The following is a 25,200-nucleotide window of genomic DNA, read 5'->3' on the forward strand; positions in this document are numbered from 1 at the left end:
GCTGGGCACGCGCTCCAAAATGGCGGCGAACGTGTTCCAGTTCCGTGACGCCCGGGCAGCACCCGATCCGGTGCTGGAGGCCGGCCCGGTAGCATACGGGCCATTGCCGGTACCGCTGGTCCTGGACAACGGGTCGTTCCAAGTCCGCGCTGGCTGGGCGTGTCCTGGGCAGGACCCAGGTCCCGAGCCGCGCCTGCAGTTCCGTGCGGTGTGCGCTCGCGGTCGTGGAGGGGCACGGGGCGGGGCGGGCCCGCAGGTAGGCAACGCCCTGGGCAGCCTGGAGCCACTGCGCTGGATGCTGCGCTCGCCCTTCGACCGCAACGTGCCAGTCAACCTGGAGCTTCAGGAGCTGCTGCTGGATTACAGTTTCCAGCACCTGGGTGTCTCCTCACAGGTGAAGGGCGGAGTGGGTTGGGTTGGGCTTGAGGGGAAGGGTGCGGTCTCGTCTCCGCTCACTCTGCACTTGGAGAGGTGACAATCACTTCAGTAGTTCTGATTGTCTTTTAGTGGATCAGATGCTAGGTGCTGGAGGTATAGCAGCGAATAAAAGGCTGCTCCTTGTATCTTGGAGCATACATTTGGGCGTATATGCTCGTTTGTTAAGAAGCTCATTTGTTAACAAATATGTATTGAGCCCTTTGTGTCTGGCACTTTTTAGGCATTTGGAGTACATCTGTGAACACACAAAACTTCCTGTGCTTATGGAGCGATTAATACTATGGAAAGATATCCTAGTATGAAAACGCAGACAGTAAACAGAATTAAGTAGTAGATTCTATGCTATGATAGGACAGGAGGGGATTACATTTTTTTAAATAAAATGGTCAGAGTAGGACCCATGGCGAAGATGACGTTTGAGCAAGGACTTGAAGGACGTGATTCAGGTAGCAAGCCATGTGAATATCTGAAGGAAAAGCAGTCCAGGCAGAGGTAACAGCCAGTGAATAGGTCCTGAGGCAGAAGTGTGCCCTAATCCTAATTGCAAGGCTGCCTGTGTGAGGGGGAGAGTAGTACCTGGAAGAAGATGTCAGAGAGGAAGTGGAGAGGCAAGCCACACACCGTATAGGCTTTTACTCTGAGTGGAATGGGGAGCCATGGCAGGGCGTTGAGCTGAGGAAGGACCTGAATTATGTTTCAAAAGGATCACTATGACTGCTGTATGCAGAATGAACTGTCATGGATCATAGGGTGGAAACAGGGACAAGTTAGGAGGCTATTGCAATAACCCAGGTGAGGGATGATGGTGACTTAGACGAGGCAGGTAGCAGGGAATGTGGTTAGAAGCAGCTGGATTCGAGAGATACTTGGAACATGGAGCCAACACGATTTGCTGACAGTTTGGATGGAACCTTGACTTAATAATTTAAATTGACTCCACTTTTGCGTTTTCCAGTAAAAATGAGATGAGAGTTTTACAGTTGCCTCTGATCAGGTTTTTGATTAAGAGACCAAAAGCAAATTCAGCCCTGCAATAAGGATTTTGGGTTCTTTATGCTCTAAAAAGAGTATTCTGTTACCCCTTATCTATTTGCCCTTTCCTTTCAAATCAGGGCTGCGTTGATCATCCCATAGTTTTGACAGAAGCTGTGTGCAACCCACTGTATTCACGGCAAATGATGTCCGAGCTTCTTTTTGAGTGCTACAGGATTCCCAAGGTTGCCTATGGAATAGACAGTCTGTTCAGCTTCTACCACAATAAGCCAAGGAACTCGATGTGCAGTGGGCTCATCATTTCATCTGGATACCAGTGTACACATATTTTACCCATCTTAGAGGGGAGGTGAGTTGCACTTGTGGCATTTGAGTGCGATTTTGAGAAGCATTCAGGAAACATTTACTTAGTGTGTGCTTTAATGGCAGTAGAAAGAGCAAGTCCTAGCCTATGAACTGAGCCATTGGGCTTAGCTTTGAACTACCTCACTGTGTGACTGTGGGTAAGTCCCTTTGCCTATGTTTCTGTCCTTTGTGACCTTCTGGAGGGAGTTGAGGTGGATGATCTCTTAGTTCCACATTCATAATTCTACAGTTTTATAATTCTGACTTATGGGGATATGGCTAACGTGGTATCTGCAGGTGGTAGGCATTCAATAGAAGTGTTTTGAATAATTTTTTTTTCTGAGACAGTCTCACTCTGGTGCCCAGGCTGGAGTACAGTGTTGAAATCTCAGCTCACTGCAGCCCCTGCCTCCTGGGTTGAATCAATTCTCCTGCCTCAGCCTCCCTAGTAGCTGGGACTACAGGCACTTGCCACCATGCCTGGCTAATTTTTTTTTGTATTTTTAGTAGAAATGGGGTTTCACCATGTTGGTCAGGCTGGTCTCATACTCCTGATCTCAAGTGGTCTGCCCTCCTTGGCCTCTGAAAGTGCTGGGATTACAGGGGTGAGCCACTGCACCCAGCCAATTTAAAGGTCTTTAATCACTCTTGTTTAGACCTTTCAGATACAGTGCCTGGCACATAATGGACCCTTATTAAATATTTTCAAGTTGAATACAAGGCAAGGGTAGTTTATGTTATATTTAAAAATCTGTTCCCACTTTATCGTAGAGCTTTCACTGTCTGCTAAGAGCCTAGGCCAGCACTGTGCTTTCCCGAGGTTTCTCACATGTCATAGAGACCCAGCCTTTGGACCTGAATGCCTGGGTTTGTAGCTCTGCTGCTACTTAACTTCCTCACTTCATTTCCTGACATGTAAAATCAGGGGTTACCCTGAGAATGAAATAAGGTAGGTAATGGCACTTTGTAAACTGTAAAGCAGACTGAACATATAAAGACAAATCCCATTGATGTCTCATGAAGTTTCTGTGAAAATCTGTGAAGGAAACAGTAATTCTTAGGCGTTACCAAACACTTCTGATGTATGGAGTCCTCTATTTTATGTAAACAGAATATGCAGAAATAAAAAGTAGCATGTTATTTTTATGTTATACTGAGAAAATTATTTTACCTGAAGGCTGGGAAATTATCAGAGTGAATCATATCCTGTTGTATGCTGGCATCTGCTGGTGAGGTATGATACAACAGCCATATTTTAGTTCTCCAGCCGGTTCCTAGTGCTCTGCCACTCTTACTCTCTCACATTAGGAAAATAAAATTACTTTGGATCTTTTATAGTATACCAGGATGTGTGTGGTTACTTAATGTGTTTGCATCAGTAGATATGGCGTGTTTAGTAGAGGGTTCCTTAAACTCTGGCCCATGCCAGTCACCTAGGGAGCTTGTTAAAATGCAGATTTCCAGGCCCACGCCAGAGCAGTTGTGTCCTGTGAATTGGCATGTTCAACATTTCCCCCAGCTAATTCTGGGATACTTGGTCCCAGGACTACAGTTTGAGAAATATGTGATGAGACTCTTTAAGATCCGACTTTGGAGTGCTTCTTCTTTCTGTTAGATGGCCATGTGACTATGGTGAACTGGGAATTCCTGCCTAGATAAGAGGTTGCATCAAGGGAACATTAATGTCCCTTCTTTCCAACTGTCAGGTTTTGTATTTCTCCTGCTGGTCTGTTTCTTCTCTTTCTGCCTTAAATTACCTTGTTTCTCCCAAGATGCTCCGTACTTTGTCCTTCATGTTGCCAGAAATTTCAGTGCTGTTTTCTACTGCTTGGTTATAGATTAGATGCTAAAAACTGCAAGCGCATCAATCTTGGAGGAAGCCAGACAGCTGGTTACCTCCAGCGTCTCCTCCAGCTGAAGTATCCTGGGCACCTGGCAGCCATCACTCTCAGCCGCATGGAGGAGATTCTGCATGAGCACAGCTACATTGCTGAGGATTATGTAGAAGGTAACGAAGACGATGTGTGCCTGCAGCTTTTGGGTGTTGTCTACTTTGGGGTATTCCTTAAATTACTGCCAGCATGATTATTTGCCTGTTCACTTTGTAAGCACCCCTTCCCTTTTTGTATTTCCTTTCTTAAACCATTCAGTAAACTGAATAGCTTAGTTATATAGGTTCCCTTCACAAATGATAGCTTTTATAACTTGCCTGTAATACAGATCTTGGGATTGTACAACTTTCAACTTTTCCCAGATAGTAAACATTTAAGTTTTAAGAGTGAGCAGAACATATCAGACTAAAAATATTTTAAATTAGAAAACAATTGAAATTGTTTTATTATACCATTAGAATAACAGCTATGCCCCAGAAACACCTCTTTCTCTTTTCAAGCTTGTCTTGAACTTTTGGTTGTATTTTAGTTAAAATTAAAGTGTGAGTTTTAGTTACTATTGTCTTGTCACATGAATGTGATGAAAATGTCTTCCTCATGAATTTAAATAGTTCATATAAAACCAAAGGACTGTGGACAATGTCACTGTGAATACAACTCAACTCTGTTCCGAGAATGGATTTGCTTGTTGTCATTGCAGGTGCTGACTTCAGCTGACCAATAATAAACTCCTGAAGGGCAAAAACTGCATCTTTTTTTTTTTTTTAATTGTGGTAAAAACCACATAACAGCTGGGTGCAGTGGCTCACGCCTGTAATCCCAGCATTTTGGGAGGCTGAGGTGGGTGGATCATGAGGTCAGGAGATCGAGACCATCCTGGCCAACATTGTGAAACCCCGTCTGTATTAATAATACAAAAATTTGCTGGATGTGGTGGCATGTGCCTGTAATCCCAACTTCTTGGTAGGCTGAGGCAGGAGAATCGCTTGAACCAGGGAGTCAAAAGTTACAGAGAGTGGAGATTGCACCACTGCACTCCATCCAGCCTGGCAACAGAGTGAGACTCCATCTCAAAAAAAAAAAAAAAAGCCACATAAAATAATTTGCCATTTTAACTATTTTTAAGTATACATTTCATATGTTAAGAGATGTGTCTTAATTAACTTTGAAAAGCATTTATTAGGCACCTGTTATTCCTGGGCTACAAAGAAGTTGGGGAGACAGATACAGAAATAAATAATTGATAAGAACACTCAGTCCAGAGAGTTAGAGGCCAGAAGACACAGCTGAAGCACACAGCTCTCCATGCTCTCACTTCCTTGTTCTCCAGGTGCTCTGGTATTGACTCTTTTGTCAGTCAGCTTTTTCTTGTAAAATTCTATGAATTTTAACAAATACAGATCTGTGTAACCAACACCACAATCAGGATACAGAACCATTCCATTATCCCCCCAGATTTCCTCATGCTGTCTCTTAATCATATCCTGTCTCCATCCCAAGCCCAGAGTCTTCCCCTCACTTCTTCTATGGTTTTATCTTTTCAAAATGTCATGTAAATGGAATCAAATATTATGTACCTTTTGAAGGTTTTCCGTTTTATTCAACATCATGTCTTTGAGATTCATCCAAGTTGTTGAGTGTGTCAGTAGTTTGTTCCTGTTTACTGGGGAGATTGTGTTCATTGAATGGATGTGCCGCAGCTTGTTTATCCATTCACCATTAAGGATCATTTGGGTTGTTCCCAGTTTTTGGTGGTTATACGTAGAGCTACTGTGTCATGTACAAGCTTTTGGGTGAACTTGTTTTCATTCCTCCAGAGTGAATAGATTGCTGGGTCACGTGCTTGCGTGGTATGTCTTTCTGTCCTTTTACTTTTAACCTACCTCAATCATTATATTCAAAGTGAGTTTCTTAGTAGTTGTATCATTTAAAAAAAAATCTATTCAGTCAACCTCTATTGTTTAATTGTTAAGTTAAAACCATTTATAATGTGCTTAATTATTTGTATGCTTGGGTTTAGGTTCACCATTTTATTATTCATTTTTGTTCCTTGTGTTTATTGTTCCTCTGTTTCTCTCTCTTGCCTCCTTTTAAGTTATTTGACAGTTTTTTTTTTTTAAGTATTTTATCTGTTGTGTTTTTTACTGTGCCTTTTTACTGTAGTTTTTAGTGGTTTCTCTAGAGCTTACAGTAAACACAACTTTTCACAATCTACTTAGAATCTGTATTTACCATTTCAAGGGGACTGTGGCAATGTGGTTAGCACTGTCCAGGCTCCTTTATTTTGCCCTGTTTATCTTAGAGTTGTCTTATTTATTTCATCTATATACATTGGAAACACATCAGACAGTATCGTGATTTTTACTTTCAGTTGCCAAATGGGTTTTAAAGAACTCGTAAGGAGATTAGTCTGTTATGTTTAACCAGATTTTCATCATTTCTGTTGCTCTTCCTTCATTCCTAATGTTCCAAGCTTCCTTCTGGTGTTGTTTCTATCTGAAGAACTTTACTTAGCAGTTCTTTAGAATGGGCCTGCTGGCATTATGTCCAAGTTAGACAGCTGCTTTTAGTTGATTGAGTGGATTCAGGGATTGGCTGGAGTGTATTTTCTCCATTTGACCTATATCTGGAATGCTGGTATTGACTTTAATTGTTGTGTTAATAGTGTTTCTATTTCCTAACTTTCAAAATTGTTTCTTTGAAGAATTACACAAATGGCGGTGTCCTGATTATTATGAGAATAATGTCCACAAGATGCAGCTCCCATTTTCCAACAAGCTCCTGGGCAGCACTCTGACCTCTGAGGAGAAACAAGAAAGGCGGCAGCAGCAATTGCGGCGGCTGCAGGAGCTCAATGCCCGGCGGCGAGAGGAGAAGCTGCAGCTGGATCAGGAGCGGCTGGACCGACTGCTATACGTGCAGGTAATAGCAGACACCCAGCCGTGTCAATAAGATGGTCTCAGAAGACATTCTTGTGTATATTTCCTTGGCCTTAAGATGCTTCGACTGTCACCTTTGGGGTCAGGAAGGAGTCCAGGGAAATCATCAGCATAGAATACAGTTTAGAAGCAGCTGTTTTGAAAGAGCTGTGGACTCCAGCATTATTTATTTTCACCTTATAAGCTCCATTATTTTTTAAAACTTTTTAATTTTAGTGGAGCATACATAATGCAAAATGCACAAATTTTCATGTTTCATCTTGATGGATTTTCAAAGTGAAACTCACCCATGTGTCTGCTGTCAGGTCAAGAAACAGCATTATCAGCATCCCAGAAGCCTCCTTTCATATCTCCTCTTAGTAACTTTCCTATTTTCTTCCACATGCCCCCCCATTCGCCCCCCCAAAAAAAGGTAACAACCTTTTAGACATCCATCACCACCTAATCAGTTTTACTTAATCAGATGTTGCTGGAACTGTGATGTAGTGCTAGCCTAGAGACAGCTGTCAGAAACTGGAGGGAGCTGGAGGTGTGACTCTGTGCCGGGTAGACCAGGGGAGCTCTGGAAGCCCTCTCCAGCTGTTGTTTTCTCTGTTTGGCTTTGAAGCTACTTTCCTTCCTATTTATGACTGCTGTTTTCAGGAACTTCTAGAGGATGGCCAGATGGATCAGTTTCACAAAGCTCTGATAGAGCTGAATATGGACTCCCCGGAAGAACTGCAGTCCTACATACAGAAGCTCAGTGCCGCAGTGGAGCAGGCTAAGCAGAAAATCCTCCAAGCGGAAGTCAACCTCGAGGTGGATGTGGTAGACAGCAAGCCAGAGGTAACTGAGGGCCTTGGAAGGAGCAGCCCTTCTTGAGGGAAAGGAGTGTCCTGAAGAGGGCTGACATCAAAGGGGTTGTGACCAGTGTCAGGAGGAGAAGAGAGCAGAGGGGACATGGTGGTGGCAGAGATGGCACTGACCTTGTACCCTCTGAAGTTTTACCAGAAGGGAGTTCACCCTGTAGATCCCTGACCCCTGAGAGCAGAAAGTGCATTTAACATAGGAAGAACATTCACACACCAAACCTGTGGTGGTGTCTTGAACCTAAACCAGCTCCACTGATAGTCAGTGGCAGTCATACACATCCTTTAATTTTCTTCTTGTGTTTTATTAAATATATTATGGTTGATTGTTCACTTACCTCCTTTCCATCTTGATATTCCCTAAGGGCAGGGATCATGCTTTCATACATGATTTATGAATTTTTTACAGCAGCTGGTAGTTATACTCAGTAATACGTTTATAGACTGCCTTAAGATCAGCCTTTTATTAGTTCCTAAGACCCTTTGAATAAGCTCTTTGATGTTCTCTTTGTCTCTCTTCTGTTTCCTCACCAGTGCACTGTTAAGAAGTGTTTTTGAAGCCGGGCATGTTAGTTCACGTTTGTAATCCCAGCACTTTGGGAGGCCGAGGTGGGTGGATCACCTGAGGTCAGGAGTTTGAGACCAGCCTGGCCAACATGGCGAAACCCTGTCTCTACTAAAAATACAAAATTAGTCAGGTGTGGTGGCATGTGCCTGTAATCCCAGCTACTTGGGAGGCTGAGGCAGGAGAATTGCTTGAAGTCAGGAGGTAGAGGTTGCAATGACCTGAGATCACACCACTGCACACCAGTCTGGGTAACAAGAGCAAAACTCCATCTCAAAAAATAATAATAGTAAGTGTTTTTGTTTGTTTGAGACAGGGTCTCACTTTGTTGCCCAGTTGGCATGCAGTTACATGATCATAGCTCAGTGTAACTCAAATTCCTGGGCTTAAGTGGATCCTCCCATCTCAGCCTCCTATGTAGCTCGGACTACAGGTGAGCACCACTATGCCCAAGTCATTTTTAAAATTTTTTGTAGAGGTGGCATCTTATCATGTTATCCAGGCTGGTCTCAATCTCCTGGCCTCAAGTGAACCTTTCACCTCAGCCTCCCAAAGCACTGGGATGACAGGTTTGAGCCACCATACTGGCTGTTAATAAGTGTCGATGTGGCCAAAAGAGCTTAGACCCTAGCATCTTAGAGTCTGTATGGTAGATGGGCAGCCTGTGGGTCACTCCTCAGTCCAGAAGTCACCAGTTGAGTCTCCTTCCTTTCGAACTGGAACAAAAAGTTAGTAAGTGGATCAGTCATGCCTAGGATTCCCAAACAAAGGAACTTATTCATTGCCTTGAGACATGTTTTAGGCAGGATAAACCTCTTGTTTTTTTTTTTTTAAATCAACTTTGATTAAGCTGTTGATTACCTATCCTTTTAGAAAAAAGCGATACTTTGGAAAAACCCAAGTCAGTGCCATTTGATGCTGGGCGTAGCATGGTGCTCATCAGTGACGTCAGAGCTGCCTTTGGCTCAGAAGGAAGCTTGCTTTTGCAGTGATGGGCTACCAGCTGGAGGCTCGCTCATAGTTTCTGCTCTCACCATTGCATTCTCTACGTCTCGTTGACAGGCTGTAGATTATGTGAGGACAGTACATGAGCGTATGCTCTATAGAGTAGATCCTGAGATAGGCTTATGAGATACACCTTACTGGATCACTAAGATCTTGTGTAGAAGGGGCCTTTACCATCTTCTTCCAACATGGCATCCTCAGTTGAATCAGTGTGCCTTTTCCATTTTGCTGCTCTTGGTTTTCAGGTCTTTATTTCAGATTTGAGCTTTTGTTTACTGCAATCCAGAACCATGCTGTCTTTGTTATGTATTCATCCATATTTAGTTTTTATCATGCATGACACTTTAGCAGGACATACTCTTCTCTATACCAAAGCAGTGCCACTAAGCCACATGCAGACAAGGGATTTCAGATTTCAGAGGGAAAAAAAAAATAAAAAGCAGCTGTGAAGATATGATTCTTAGCAGTGGGAAACTAGTTTTTCCTTTTCTTTGTTCATTTGTCTGCGTTTGTTACGTGCTATGATTCACCACCCATTCCTCCATTCTTGCAGCAGGTACTTAGTAGGCACCTACTTCATTTTAGGCTCTGGCACACACATTTAAATCTCCTCGAGTCTCTACTAGAAATACAAAAATGAACCAGGTGTGATGACAGGCGCCTATAGTCCCAGCTACTCAGGAGGCTGAGGCAGGAGAATTGCTTGAACCGGGGAGGTGGAGGTTGTAGTGAGCTGGGATTGTACCATTGTACTCCAGCCTGGGTGACAGAGTGAGACTCCGTCTCCAAAAAAAAAAAAAAAAAAAGATGATCAGTCACCAAAGGGATAATGGGTTAGTCAGCATTTTAGGGTCATTCTTAATGATTAAAGTCAATTACAATCACATTTATGGGATAGATTTGACCACGACACTGACTAGCCAGTTCTCCCTTTCAAAAGGCATTTTCTAACAATATAATTCATTTAGAATGAATTGAATGGATATATGTGAACCAAAATTCATACTGAAATTCCACTTAAGCAATAATGGCTGAATTGAATTAATACAGCTGGAATTTTACTTATAGTGGTCCCAAAAATCTATTTTTTCTTATAGGCCAATCTATTCTGGCCCTTGCTATTCTGCAGTTATTCCTGTGAGTATGTTGTGAAGGAGCAGGCTTTGTTAGCATTAAAATGCAGCATTCAAACCAGAAGATGCTTGCTTTTTGTAGCTACAAGCACAGCATAAGAGGGTAGGAGGGGGAGAACACAGTTTTTGAGCATCATCATTTGTTGGAAAACACAATGGGCCAAATATAGAAAGTTCTCTGGCTTTATTAGCCAAGATCAGGGTTGGCCTCTGCTGCTGCTTATTCCACTCAAGGCTGTTTTAGGGAACCATGCTACATCTTCTGTGATAGGCTTTGGCAAACTGTCATTCCATGCACTTCCAAAAGAACAGTCGTATTAGTGTTTCTGAACACCACATAAGACATGTGGAGACCCTGGCAAACTCTAGCGGGGGAGAAGCCAGCCGTGGCAGAGAAGACTGTTCTCTGTTGGATGCCTGTTCTCTGTGTTGAAATTACCAGCTTTGTTCCTATCTGTGAATCATATGAATTGGGATAAGTAAATATCCTATTAATAATTTTTGTGAAGCTAAGAAGTTACCTGAAGATGGTATGCTTTGGAATGAAGCTAGGTGAAGGAGAATATTGATATTTTTTTTTTGGCAGCTGAAGACACCTCTTGGAACCCAAAGCTTTATAATCATCTCTATTCCAGGGAAATCTGAGGGTATATCCCAGGGACCCACCATTCAGTGCCAGGCATAGTATACCAGGGATGCAGAGGAGATTAAGATACAATTCCTGCCTTCCTGGGTACCTCAAAAACAAAAAACAAGGGCTATAGCACCATGCTTAGCTGACTATAATGAAGCGTAGCAGGTGTGGTGGTAAATGTGTGTGAGAATACACATTTGGTTTTTTTGAGAAAGGATAATGTTTCAGCTGGCCCTTGAAAGATTACTTGGGCTGGTCACAGTGGCTCACATCTGTAATCCCAACACTGAGAGGCTAAGGAGGGAGAATCACTTGAACCCAGGAATTAGAGACCAACCCCTGAGCCACATAGACCCCCATCTCTAAAAAAATTTTTTTTAAATTAGCTGGGCATGCATCTGTAGTTCTAGCTGCTTGAGAGGAGTTAGAGGCTGCAGAGAGCCATAGTTGTGCCACTGCATTCTAGCCTGGGCAACAGAATGAGACCCTGTCTAAAAAAAAAAAAAAGGGAGATTATTTGATTTCAGTAGGTAGCAAAGGAGGAGGGAAGGACATTTTAGGTGGAAAGAACCACACATGCTGGTATATGGAATGTGAACAAGAAAGGCTGTGGTGGGCGATGAAGTGGAGGTGACTATTAAGATCTTTACTCATCAGGCTTACGAGCCTGCATATCATCCTTCAGACACCCAGAGCCTTCCAGGGATGTTGAGCAAGGGTAACAAGACGATGAGGTTTTGTTTCGGGAAACTAACTGACAGCAGTTAGGATGATGGGTTGAAGGGGGGAGGGGGGAGGCTGCAGGTGGGAAAACAAAACAAAAAGGTTGTATTGTACAGAAGAGAGCCACTGTGGACCTGAAATGTGTCAGCAGCCATGGGGATGGAGGGCGGAGAAGGAGACACTTGAGATGTAGGATCCCAAGATCTCGCTGCCATTTACAAGCCAAGGTGACAAGAGTAGCAGTGGCTGTTGATAATAGAGCATGTGGCACGTTCCGATCCCTTGCTGAGCACTTACGCAGGTGTCCTTGTGGTTAGGGTTAGGGCAGGTATACAAGTCAGCATGTATGTGCTATTGTTATCCCCCTTTTACAGACAAGGAAGGATTTGGAGTGAGGTCACGTAGCTAGAAGTAGTGCTGGTCAGATTCAAACACAAGCCGTTCAATTCCAGATTCCACTCTTGTAACTTGTAGGCTATATTGAAAGGCAGAAGGTAGATGGTAGTGCCTTTGACCAAGTTTGGAAAGATAAAATTAGCTCAGTTTTGAGCACCATTTTTTTTTTAAGAGATTGGATCTTGTCGGGTGCGGTGGTGCATGCCTGTAGTCCCAGCTACTGGGGAAGCTGAGGTGGGAGGATCGCTTGAGCTCAAGAGTTCTGGGCTGTAGTGTGCTATGCCAATTGGGTGTCCGCACTAAGTTCGGCATCCATGTGGTGACTTCCCAGGAGTGGGGGACCACCAGGTTGCCTAAGGAGGGGTGAACCGGCCCAGGTCGGAAACAGAGCAGGTCAAAACTCCTGTGCTGATCAGTAGTGGGATCGCGCCTGTGAATAGCCACTGCACTCCAGCCTGGGCAACATAGCGAGACCCCATCTCAAAAAAAAAAAAAAAAAAAGAGAGAGACATTGGATCTTACTGTTGCCCAGGGTAGAGTCCATGGTGCGATGACGGTTCACCATAAATTCAAACTCCTGGGCTCAATTTATCCTCCCACCTCAACCTCCCTAGTAGCTAGGACTACAGGTATGCACCACCATGCCCAGCTAGTTTTGTTTTTTTTTTGAGACATGAGTTTTGCTCTTGTTGCCCAGGCTGGATTGCAATGGCTTGATCTTGGCTCACTGCAACCTCTGCCTCCTGGGTTCAAGCAATTCTCCTGCTTCAGCCTCCCAAGTGGCTGGGAATAGATGGAGAAGCGGCTCAGAGCATACTTTTCCCAATTCTGCCATTGTGACCTTTTTTTTTTTTTTTGAGATGGAGTCTTACTTTGTCACCAGATTGGAGTGCAGTGGCACGATTGTGGTTCACTGCAACCTCCGCCTCCCAGGTTCGAATGATTCTCCTGCCTCAGCCTCCCAAGTAGTTGGGATTACAGGTGCCTGCCACCATGCCCAGCTAATTTTTTGTATTTTTAGTAGAGATGGGGTTTTACCATGTTAGCCAGGATGGTCTTGATCTCCTGACCTTGTGATCTGCCTGCTACGGCCTCCCAAAGTGCTGGGATTATTGCTGTAAGCCACTATGCTTGGTTCACTGTGACCTTTAATATACCTTTGGTTTCCATTCTGAGCTGGATCAATGTGACTCCAGAGCCTGACCACTTTCTGTTAATGCCACCTTGCCTCCTAGTTCCCCCAGATGACAAAACACCAAATGAAAAAGAACTTTGATGATCAATTTCCAGTCCTCTCCTGGAACCCCTTCGGGGGTCATTCCTGAAGAGCTGGGTTTGGTGCCAAGCCAGCATAGGCACAGACACTCCTGTGGTAGGGCTCCTTTCTTGTGAGGGAAGCTGAGTCTTGCGGATAGCAAACTGCAGATGCAAGGGAATGTTCCTTTACTCCTTCTCTGCTGTCCCTGCTTGGACAGAGGAGCCTGCCATTGCCTTCAGCTGGTCTTGCTGCTGCATGTAAAGTCTTTCATTCATCTCTTATATTACCTATTCTGACCTTAGGCTTGATCTTTTCCATATTCCTAATGTGCCAGTTATCTTAGCCTCGTGATTTATAGAACTGCAGCTTAAGGCAGAACAGAGACTTTGGAACTGAGCAGTTCTGCCTCCTCCCATGTGTCCACTGCCCGCTAGTGTGATGTGACTGACCTTGGGTAAGTTACTTCACCTCTCTGAGCCACAGCTTCCTCACCCATCAAATATAGTAATAAATATCTACAGTGAGGATTGTGCAGATAGCAGGTGTCCCTCCCCTCTGCATCTCATTCAGTATTGGCAGGGATGGCTTTTGCTTCCTTCCCTGAGAGCAGGGTTCTTTAGATTCTTGTCACACAACCCATCTTCTTTCCTCCTCAAATTACCTCTGCAAACCAGCCCCCTCTCCTGTACACAAGCCTCTCATGAAGAGATATTCGCTTTCCTTTTCAGGCTTTATCCTCAAGCCTGGAAAATCCCCCTCAAATATTGTAGAATCATCTATACTGAACAGAATTTCGAGTACATTGTCACCCATTTTGCATGCCATATTTGCCTCATGACTTTTGGTGTGTGAATGTGTGTGGGGTGTTGAGGGGTATTGCCTTATTTGAATGCCAGTTTACATTTGCAGTATATATGAGTAGGTTCTAGAGAAGTATATTTAAGTCCTCTGAATTATGTTGGTAATTTACATACTTCATAAATTCCGAGAGTAAGGAGAGACTCAGAGAATGCATACTCAGTGGTGCAGTCTCCTCTCAGGCATACTTGGCTGTTGGTTGCACTCCGCTTGAACCCTCCCAAGACACTACCTCATTAGACAGTTCATTCTGCAGCAGCTGTCATTGTTACAGCATTCCTCTTTGGGGTGCAACTAAACATTTCTACCCGGAACTTCTCACCACTGAGTCCAGTGACAGATGGCTAAAGATGTCTTTCAGAACCACCACCATCCTTGACTGATTTTGTACAGGTTAAAATTAAAAGTGCCCTGACTCCTCTTTTGGGAATGGTGCCAGCATGTCTAGACCCCGCCCAAGTTCATTGTGGTCATAGAGCAGAACTTGTTCTGCAGAACTCCACAGGTAGGAAGCACTCTGCTGCCTTGGGGCCTCTAGTCCCATTCTCAGCCTAACGGGACCTGCTAAGGAACTGATTGTTGAGCTCATTAGTGTTGCCACATGTATTTATTTATATTTCTGAGCCAGGATCTTGCTCTTTCACCCAGGCAGGAGTGCAGCGGCATGATCATGGCTCACTGTAGCCTCAACCTTCCAGGCTCAAGTGATCCTCCCACCTCAGCTTCCCACGTAGCTGGGACCACAGGTGCACACCACCACACCCAGCTAATGTTTGTATTTTTTGTGGAGACCGAATTTCATCATGTTGCCCACACTGGTCTTGAACTCCTGGGCTCAAGCAGCCTGCTTGTCTCTGCCTCCCAAAGTGCTGGGATTAGAGGCATGAGCCACTGCTCCTGGCCAGCAGATGCATTTATAAATTATTAAGAGGCTGCTTTAACTTTGCTTGTAGTCTAGCTGCCTTGTAGGATAGCAGCTGTCACACCCTTCTCTCAGAGTCGCGTGTGTGGTGGTGTGACTCATGCAAGCAGCAAGTCTTCCACGGGGCCAGCCATGAGCTGGCACCATCAGAAGCCTTTAGAGAAGGCGGGGGTTGGTGAGGCTTGTACAAAGTAGGAAAGGTAGGAGATCAAAGCAAAGCCCGTTCCTGGCTTTTTAGTCTTCATGTTCATGTGTGCTTTTTTAAAAATAGCTGAGAAAAATTTTCATAGTTTTTATATAAGGTTTTAGAACATTGGGCAAGATCCCAGTTCTTTTTTGTGGCACCAAAATAATAGAACTGAGGCCTGCTGGAGGTACAGGTTCTGTTTCATTTTGCTGCTTCTCGTCTTCTCTTAGACCCCTGACCTGGAGCAGCTGGAACCATCTTTGGAAGATGTGGAAAGCATGAATGATTTTGATCCCTTGTTTTCAGAGGAAACACCTGGAGTGGAGAAGCCGGTCACCACTGTCCAGGTTTGACTCTCTCAACCCAGACATGCTTATTCTTTGAAGGTGTTGACATAAGTGACTGGGCTAGTCTGTTTCTTTAGCACTTAAAAAAAAAAAGAAAAACCTGTTATATTGTTTTTAGAAAATTGGGTACCAATACTTAAAACATCTAAGTCAGGGATTTTTTTTTCCCCCAGCAATTGATTGATTGGTTCCAGCGCCAAGATCTGTGAATCTGTGAGAAACAATCCACCCGGCAGAAACATTTGGGAAAGTAATTGGGAACTTGAGATCTGAAGACTGGCTTGTATGGTTTCATTTATGTTTAAGCCAATGCCAGTACACATAATCCTCTTTGGAGTGTATGTTTCTGTCATTACAATGACAACCAGATAAACTGTCCTGAGTCTGAGGCCCACCTGGGAGAGAGCTTCCTCCATGCAGGGATGGGACACTAAGCAAGGCGCTGAGCAGGAGACTTGTCCTTTAGGCTGGGCCTTTTACTGCTCTCCACGAAGTGTCTCCCTGCAACTCAGACCATTTCGTGATGGAAACATGTATGTGTTTATAATAACACAGGTTGAAAGAAGGTAGGAAATTGAATTAGCTAGCGGAGAGAGTTGGGAGAGGCTATCCTGGCATTAACAAAGGACAGAAACTTGGGATAAGAAATGCAGTTTGAGGAAACTAGCAACTGGAATGTTTGTCATTTGGCCTAAAAGTGTCTTTTAAACCTTGGGTTTTTAAAGCCCGTGTTTAACTTGGCAGCATATCACCAGCTGTTTGTTGGGACAGAAAGAATTCGAGCTCCAGAAATTATTTTCCAGCCATCTCTCATAGGAGAAGAGCAGGCTGGGATTGCAGAGACTCTGCAGTACATCCTGGACAGGTGAGACAGTGAATCTGCTTTTCCTTATGTTTCCTGAACCATTTCCTTGGATTTTGCATTGAATGGTAGATTTGATGGTCAGGAACTTGAAAATGCATCTCACTCTTCTTATCATTGATTTGCTATGCTCAGATAGATTTCCCTTCACATCTTATCACCAGGCTGGCACCTCACTGGGGCTTTGTAGTTGTTTTCTGAACCTGTAAATGCTGGATAGACTTGAGGAGCTTTAACAGTGTCTTTTAAGTTTGAACAACCTGGTAACATGTACACTGGTTTCTATGTAAACCTTCACATTGTTAAAGACTAGTGATTTTTGAATGCCAAGTGTCTACTTTGTTCTAATTCTAAAAGAAAAAATCTAGTGATTTTAAATCACCCTAAAAGTATTGCAGAGCTAATAAAAGTTTTTTTCCCTCCTTTCAGGTATTTTACTTATTTGAGAGTTTACATTTCCATAAGAATGCAGGCATTTTACCTATTTGTGTGGGCGTTTTCCTGCAGTGTGAGTTTGGTAATTCAAGTTGGGCAAGTAGGGAATAGAATTTTGTAGTGCTCTGGCTGTGCTGGCTTAAACAGCAGGGAAACTCGTACCTAGCAAGGAAAAAAAGCTGCTGCAGGTACTTTGAGTGGCTTTGAGCTTTGTCTTAACAGTGGTTGGGAAAGTGATCAAATATGTGTTAGATAAAGCTGTTATTAAAAAAGATAAAAAGAAAGCACAGGTAGATAGATGGGCCCTCAAAAGGGAGGCATGGCTTTTGTGAATAATGGAAATGTTTTGTGTCTTGATTGTAGTGATAGTGGAATGTATAAATTTGTTAGCCTTTATCAAAATGTTTGTAAATTTATCCTCAATAAAGTTTATTTTAAAACAAATTTATTATAAAGGTATACAAATTCTAATTGTGTTAAGAAAGTAAGTTGACCATTCAAATTATGGTTTTGACTGGCTGTTTGGAAACATTGGGCTGGCATTCTTTAGAGACACAAATGAAAAATGAAAGTTTTGTTTTTTTTTAGCTTTTTTTGTAGATTCTGTTTTGTACTGAGAGCTTACATTTCTGCATCTGCATTTCGTTCTGATTCAAGTTAAGGGACTATATCAGGAGTCATTTCTTTCCTAGGTACACAAAAGACATTCAGGAAATGCTGGTTCAGAATGTTTTCCTCACTGGTGGGAACACAATGTATCCTGGGATGAAAGCTAGAATGGAGAAGGAGCTGTTGGAGATGAGACCCTTCCAGTCTTCTTTTCAGGTACTGATTGTTTGGCTAGCCAGTTATTTTGAAAACAGCATTACCTGTTTTCTGTTTGCAAAAGTAATAAAGCGTAAATTATTTTATAACTCCATCATGCAGAAATATCCACTGTTAAGGTTTTTGTGACTTCTAGTCTTAAGTCTATGTTTAATTTTTCAAGCAAAATGGGAATCATGTTTTATATACTATTTTGTGGTTTCTTTAAATTGGAAGATTAAGACACGCATAAAATTCTAAGAGTATGAAAGAGTGTACATCAAGAATAAGCCTTTCTCCCTACACAGTCCTCTGGCTCTACAGGCAGAGCTTGTGCATCTTACATTTTCTACACGTGAGTGTGTACTGCTTTGTAAGCTGAACTGAACCTGTCATGTACATTTTCCCATGTCATTCTTCTTCTAAAAGACTATCTTTATGACTGGTGTGAATGCCCCACAATTTATCTACCAACTCCCTGATTACCAAGAAACACGGTCTGATGAGCTCCCATCATGGACCAGGCACTATGGGGATGTCCTGAACATAGCACCTGGCTGCAAGGATCTTGCTATCTGAGCATCAGGAGACAGGCAAATTGGAGCATAAGGGATGTACAGGCATGGGCACCTGGCGGTCTCCATTGGCTTTCAGAGAAGAAGGCTCCATGGATCTGGATTTTCTCAGGATGAATAAGCATTTGCCATGTAGACAGTGTGGGGCATGGGGTACACATTGGAGAAAGCATCCCAGACAGAAGGACTGGCATGATGAGCAAGGGCGCAGATCCAGAAGCTTGTTGAGGGAGTGAGAAGTGGCTGAGTGTTGCTGGAGTGGCTGATAAAGAGAAGTGGAGGTGGGTGAAGTAGAGAGGTCAGCAAAGGCCACACTGTGCAGACTGTGCAGAGCCTGTGCATCCTACTAAGGAGCTTGGCCATGGTCTGCTCTGCTGCATGATGTAGTGTACATTCAGGGGGGCATCTCTGGGATTTGGTCCTGACTCCATCACCACCGTTACTGAATTGCGCTAAACTTTGGCTTTCTCAGTGGTAGGAAGTGGGTAATCAGTACCTGTTGCTGCGATTTGGTGTACTGGTGCACGTCAAGCACCTAACAACGGGCCTGCACGTAATAAACTCTCAGACCCTAGCTGTTGTGCTGAGGGTCCCTAAGACCGTTCTGGGGAGGATGATTCTCTGGGAGGATTCACAGGACTCAGTATGTAATCACACTTATAGCTGTGACTTACTATGGCAAATCAGCAGAGAGACAAGGTGCCCGGGTGAAATCTGGGAGCAACCAGGTGTAAGCATCCGAGGCCTCTCCCTGTGGAGTCACACAGGACATAATTTCTCTAGCAGTGCATTTTAAGAGCGCATTAGGTGTCGCCAACCAGGGAAGCTTGTAGGAGACGAAGTGCCTAGGATTTGTATTGGGGGCTGATCACATAGGTACCCCCTGCTTGGAGCAGACCCAAATTCCAAGCTCACAGAAGGGAATCATGCGTTTGGCATAAACCACATTATTTGTGTGAGTAGGCATACTGACCCACTCTTATCGGGTGATGGTGGGAACCCTTCGAAAATTCAAGTTCCCAGATGCCTGCCAAGGCCCACACTTTTAAGTGTGCCTTTCTAAGGTCACAGTAGGCCAGTCCTGTTAACTCTTCTGCACAGCTCATGTCTTTAGGCCACAGTGATGAACCATAAAGGAGTCTAAGCAGGGAAGTCATGTGATCTGATTTACGTTTTAATAAGATATATTTGACACTGATGTGCAAGATAGAGTATTAGGAGAAATATTGGAAGCAGACCAGTTAGGAGGCAGCTTCCCAGCCTCTAGGAGGAAGTCCTCACTGTACTCTCCAGGGTTTCCAGGGTCCCTTGTGTTCTGACCTTGAAGAACTGTCCAGGGTTCTCTCATCATTTCCCCCTCCACCCTGTACTTCAGCCACAGCTAACTACTATTAGTTTTCCAGAGCTGCCATGTTTTCCTGCCTCAGGGCCTTTGCACATGCTGGCTCCCTTTGCATAGAGTACTCTTTCTAGCTTATCCAACCCTCTCAGTGGCTGGTTTCCTGGAAATCACTTCCTCCAGGAAACCTTCCCTGTCCTTCTGTTCCTTACAAGATCCATCTCTGTTAGGGAAGAGACAGCCACTGTCTTGTGAAATGTGTTCTAAGCCCTTGGCTCAGTGTCACTTGGTAGCTATGCAGGAAATACGACAGCAGTGGCAGAGGGAGAGGAAGAGGGAGTTGATGTGAAAGAGGCTAAGGCAGTGAAATTGTCAGAGCTTAGTAGTAAGTTGGATCTGAGGAGGGAAGTGGGGCCTAAGACAACTCCCAAGTTCTAGGTGGAGCAACTAGTTTGCTGAATAAGAGTCACTGGACGAGGAACAGTGGGAGGAAGGACAGGCTTAAGTGAGAGGATTGTACATTCTATTTCCGGGTGGGTTGAGTTTCCAGTGGACACACAGGGAGAGATGGCCACAGTAAGCTAGATGAGTGCTCGGTGGGGAAGGCAAGAGGGTAGGTGATGTTAAGGATGAACCCCTAAAGAACAGTAGCATTTAAGAGCCATAGGACACCCATGAGTCTAAGAAGGAAGTGGAGAAAGAGGAGGGGGAGCAGGAGACAGCTGTAGCGCTGAAGCCAAGAGGTGACAGCAGGGGTGTGAACATGGGGCTGTGTCATGCTGGCAGCGGCAACTTGTTAAGAAATAGTGGAGAAAAAAATTGTAGAGGATTTTCCAGATCTATTTCTTGGTAATTTCCAAATTACTTTGTGAGTGTTCGTTGTAGGAATGCTGCTACCAGCCAGAGCTTTTCCCAGCCTTGTCTTTTGCTGTTCTGGTCTCACCTGGCCCAGCCACAGCTCCCCTCTCCCCTCCTGTTTCTGCCCTCTTTCACATTGCTCATGTCATGAGTGTGTCACACCATCACTAAGCCCTGATGTTCCAATTTTAGATTATGCATTCAGCAATGGCTCAAACATACCAAGGCCCTCCGTGATCATTAGAAGGAAGAGAACCCCAAGATGTGCAAATTTACAACTTTCTTTTAAGTTTCTGTTTTTTCTTAAACAGCAGAACATTTTTAAACATCATAAAAATAACAGACAATTCAAACCAAAATGAAAACCAAGAAAACTGTAGTTTCATCCTCTGCGAGCAATGTTCTTTGTATGCTTTCTGGTTGCTTTCATCTCGTGTATGGTTTTAACCAAAAATAGATTGTTGATAGCTTATTTTGTAACCTGTATTATTTTCACTTTCAAATTATTGTGAGTTTTTCTATATCAATAGGTACATTTCTAGAGCATCCTTTTCATGGCTGTATAGTCTATTAACCATCTATCTTGCTGCATTTTTTGTTAGTAATGACAGCTACCCTTTATTGAATACCTGACTAGGCAGCATCTACCATATGCCTTACACTTATGCTTTAAGTCCCCCTAAGCCAGGGGGTGAGGCCTCTGGTTATCCTAGTGACAAGGTCCTCATTCACAGGCCCCTTGCCTGTATGGTGAGCCCAGCAGCTAGACTCCTGAGCCTGCACTTTCCCACCTTGGTTTGTGCATGCTGATTCCACTGTTATGGCCTCTGCCCTTAACTCCCAAAAGTTCTGAAACCACCATTCCAACCTGGAACTCAGGGGACTGGTGGAGTGGGGAGGTGAGAGGGAGGTAGGAAGTGAGGCAGGTAACTCCAGAACACAGGAGGCCCAATGGGAGCTGCAGAGTGTTACCGTAATGATCAGGTCAGCTTAGCCGAGGGCCTTCTCACAGCTGCTAACCCCTGGCCTAACTCCAGTGAGAAGTAGGGGAAACTAAGCGCTGGCAGCCTCACCGAGAATGACCAGGTCAGCCCTCTCTGCTGTCATTTCTCCTGAGGCTGTTTTGCTACCCTGGCTAGAGCTGCCTTGCAGCAGCCTCTGTTTCCCTCTCCCTTGCTCAGAGTGGGGAGCAAGGCTAGGAAGGCCTTTCCCCCAGGTCATGGGTCTCCGCTTCACCTCTCCCTGACAGCCTGTGGTTGACAGCATCGTGCAGCAGGAGGCTGGGCCACGGTCTCTCTTCGAGTGGCAGGTCTTTTGTTTGTAAACTGAAAACCATCTGTCCTGGAGAGTCTGACATTCCAGCTCAGCTTTGTTTACAGGGTGTGGAACTAGCCCTGAACTGTCTTAGAGTGCACTAGGCCCACCTATGTGTATATTTCTGGGAATAAAATGCCGGGGGCTATAACTGAGCCAGGTGAACATTCACAACTGGAGCCCTGGTGGAGGCATCCTGGTGAATCATCTTTGTGTTTCAGGTTCAACTTGCCTCGAACCCTGTACTGGATGCCTGGTACGGGGCTCGTGACTGGGCCTTGGACCACCTAGATGACAATGAAGTTTGGATCACCAGAAAAGAATATGAAGAAAAGGGAGGAGAGTACCTCAAGGAGCACTGTGCTTCCAACATCTATGTCCCCATCCGCCTGCCAAAGCAGGCCTCCCGCTCCTCAGATGCCCAGGCGTCCAGCAAGGGTTCTGCTGCTGGTGGAGGTGGTGCTGGCGAGCAGGCGTAGCCCAGGCCCTCCAGGGACACTGCCCTGCACACTATGCCTTGGACCACGTTGGCAGCATGACAGGACTGTGATTGTGCTAGGTGTGTCCGCCCAAGTCTGCTGGTCACATTTGGCAGCAAAATGGATTTCTCCTGGGGAGAACAAAGTTAAGGGACACTGAGAACTGCCCTTCAGAAGCAGGTTCACTTGGGGGCTTCTGCGGTGAAGAGACTAACTGGCCTTCTGATGTCTTTGTTCAACTGTGGCCAGCCATGGCATCAGCTTCCTCTAGCAGTAAATAAAGACAGAATGGAGGACACAGATGTGCAGAATGGACAAGACTGATTTCTTACCACATTTTAGTCTTTTTTGTTTTAAAAAAAATTCTTTAAAATTTATCTTGTCCATGTAGATACTTTATTCTTCTGGATATATTCAGAAATTGCATGAATGTCCAGCAAGGGGAGGTCTTTCATGTATATAAAAAAAGGTAATGTTTATTGCTGGGCATGGTGGCACATGCCTGTTAAGTCCCAGCTACATGGGATGCCAAGGCAGGAAGATCGCTTGAGCTCAGGAGTTCGAGGCTATAGTGTGCTGTGATTGCACCTGTGAATAGCTACTGCACTCCAGCCTGGGCAACATAGCAAGACCTTGTCTCTACAAAAATTCCTTTTTCATACGCAATAAGAGCAGTCACCTCAGAAGCTGGAAATATTTCCTTCCTCCTATTTTTTTTCTTTCAGATAAGGAACAAAGGCCCAGAAAGTTACCAACATGTGAGGTCACTCTGCAAGCCATGGACTTGTTGGTGCCCTCTTCTGAATGGGCAGGAATAGAGCTAGTGGCCCAACTTGGTTCTTTTTCTGCTGGAAACTTTACCACCATAAAGCCTACAGATGTTTTATTTCTGTCCCTCTGAGTTTGTTGGCTCCTTAACCTTTTCAGACTCTTCAGAACAAAGATTGAAGGACGTTTATCCTGTAGTCTTTGCAGTTTTGCCATAACCTCATGTGTCCTGTACCTTCCCAGTTCTGTCTTAAGTGGACAGATAATCCTTCTCTTTTGCAGAGATTGCTTGGCGAAAATTTTAGCTAAAAGACACCCAAGTATTGATCCTAGAAGGCCCCTGAGCTAATACCATTGTCACCGAATTTCTACCTTTGAATCTCATGGAGCCTCTAGTCCACCCCTCTGATGAGGCCACCTCAGAACCTGTTTGCTCATACAGTTTACTAGGGGCCATCATCTCAAGGGCTTAGAAACTGCAGACCAGGAGGGAAGGGATAGTGGTGTTGGAGAGAGTGGAAGACCACAGCTGACCCTAGAAAATGAGGAAAAAGGAAAGGTTATCACAAACCTAAATGGAAGATGCACAGGGGGATGATATTCCATTGAAAAGAAATAAAAAAAGGAAATAAGAAAGTAATAGATAAGGAAAAGAGACAAAGGAAATTAAATTGAATATAGTTGTTGAAGAAGAAACTTTGACGATATTGAGTTTGGAGGTGGTGGCGGTGGTGGTGGTAAAAACAACATGACATAAACTTTCCCATCGTAACCATTTTTAAGTGTCCAGAACAGGGGTGTTAACTCTGAGCACATTGTTGGTTAAAAAATCTCTAGAACTTTTTCAAATTGTGGAACTACACTCATCCATCCAACAACTCCCTTCCCCTCGCCTCTGCCCATCCCCGACCCTTGGCAACCACCGTTCTACTTTGTAAGTGTTTTTCTTTAGATACCTCACATAAGGGAAGCCATACAGTATTTGTCTTTTTGGCCTATTTCGCTTAGCATGATGTCCTCAGGCTTCCTCCATGTTGTGGCACGTGGTGAGAATTTCCTTTTTTTTTAAGGCTGGATAGTATTCCATCACATGGATATACCATATTTTCTTTCTTTACCTTTGATGGACATTTAGGCTACTTCCATTTCTTGGATGTTGCCGATAGTGCTGCAGTGAACATGGGAGTGCAGATATCTCCTCAGGTTTCTGCTTTCAGTCCCTTTAGATATATACCCAGAATGCTGGATTATATGGTAACTGGATTTTTAATTTTCTGTGGAACACTTGTACTATTTTCCATAGCAGCTGACCATTTTCCGTTCCCACCATCGGCACAAGAGTTCCTACACATCCTCAGCAACTCGTTTTTTTTTTGTTTTTTTTTTTTATAGTTTCCACATTCACTGTCTTTCATCTTTTTGATAATAACCATTCTAAGTGGGGTGAGGTGATATTTCATTGTGGTTTTGATTTGCATTTCCCTGATGATTAGTGATGCTGAGCATCTCTGTTTGCTTGTTAGCCATTTGCACGTCCCACTTCTGGATATTAACCTCTTACTAGACACATGGTTTGCAAATATTTTCTCCCATTCTGTAGATTACCTTTTCACTCTTACTGTTTTTTTTCTTCTTTACTGTGCAGAAGTTAAGTTTGATACAGTCTCATTCATCCGCTTTTGCTTTCATTGTCTATATTTGGTGTCATATCCAAGAAATCATTGCCAAATTCAGTGTCGTGACACGTTTTCTCTAAGTTTTCTTCTAGGAGTTTGACAGTTTCAGGTCTTTTATTTAGGTTTTATCAACTGCATTAAATTTTATGTTGAAGAATAAACAATGGAACAGAAGTAATGTTTAGACTGGTAATAAAAGTTTCTTCCCCACAAAACAAACCACCCTGAATATAGATACTCTAAGGACACTCGGCGTGCTTGGGAAAATTGACTCAGGAGTCTCAAATCCTAGTGAACCAATTAGATTTCAAAGATAAAAGAAGTCCTCTCAGGCCAGGTAACTTACACCTGTAATCCCAGCACTTTGGGAGGCTGAGGCAGGTGGGTCACTTGAGGCCAGGAGTTTGAGATGAGCCTGGCCATCTCTACTGAAAATTCAAAAATTAGCTGGGCATGGTGGCGCACATTTGTAATCTGAGCTACTTGGGAGACTGAGGCAGGAGAATCACTTGAACCCAAGAGGCCAAAGTTGCAGTGAGCCAAGATCGCACCACTGCACTCCATCCTGGGCAACAGAGCAAGACTCTGTCTCAAAATGAGTCCTCTC

General features: G+C 44.0%; 1 protein-coding gene across 2 annotated transcripts; it reads left to right on the forward strand.

The window, feature by feature from the left end:
- Positions 1-24,771, forward strand: ACTR5 (actin related protein 5). 2 transcript variants are annotated; one of them, XM_035298616.3, is made up of 10 exons: positions 1-394; positions 1,551-1,780; positions 3,615-3,784; positions 6,373-6,590; positions 7,250-7,432; positions 15,367-15,483; positions 16,209-16,348; positions 16,775-16,853; positions 17,473-17,605; positions 21,892-24,771. In XM_035298616.3, exons 1-9 carry the CDS (start codon positions 20-22, stop codon positions 17,554-17,556), a joined length of 1,596 nt encoding a protein of 531 aa, XP_035154507.1. In that variant the 5' UTR covers positions 1-19; the 3' UTR covers positions 17,557-17,605; positions 21,892-24,771. The 2 variants fall into 2 exon arrangements, with proteins under 2 accessions (XP_035154507.1, XP_035154506.1); XM_035298615.3 differs by lacking the exon at positions 16,775-16,853.
- Positions 24,772-25,200: the final 429 nt, after the last annotated feature.

This window comes from Callithrix jacchus, chromosome 5 (assembly GCF_049354715.1).
Source record: "Callithrix jacchus isolate 240 chromosome 5, calJac240_pri, whole genome shotgun sequence".
Classification (NCBI taxonomy): Eukaryota; Metazoa; Chordata; class Mammalia; order Primates; family Cebidae; genus Callithrix; species Callithrix jacchus.

Coding starts and splice junctions, on each gene's coding strand:
- ACTR5 (XM_035298615.3), top strand. CDS start 20: ATGGCGGCGAACGTGTTCCAGTTCCGTGACGCCCGGGCAGCACCCGAT. Junction 1,781..3,614: donor TTACCCATCTTAGAGGGGAG/GTGAGTTGCACT, acceptor GCTTGGTTATAG/ATTAGATGCTAAAAACTGCA. Junction 3,785..6,372: donor TGCTGAGGATTATGTAGAAG/GTAACGAAGACG, acceptor GTTTCTTTGAAG/AATTACACAAATGGCGGTGT.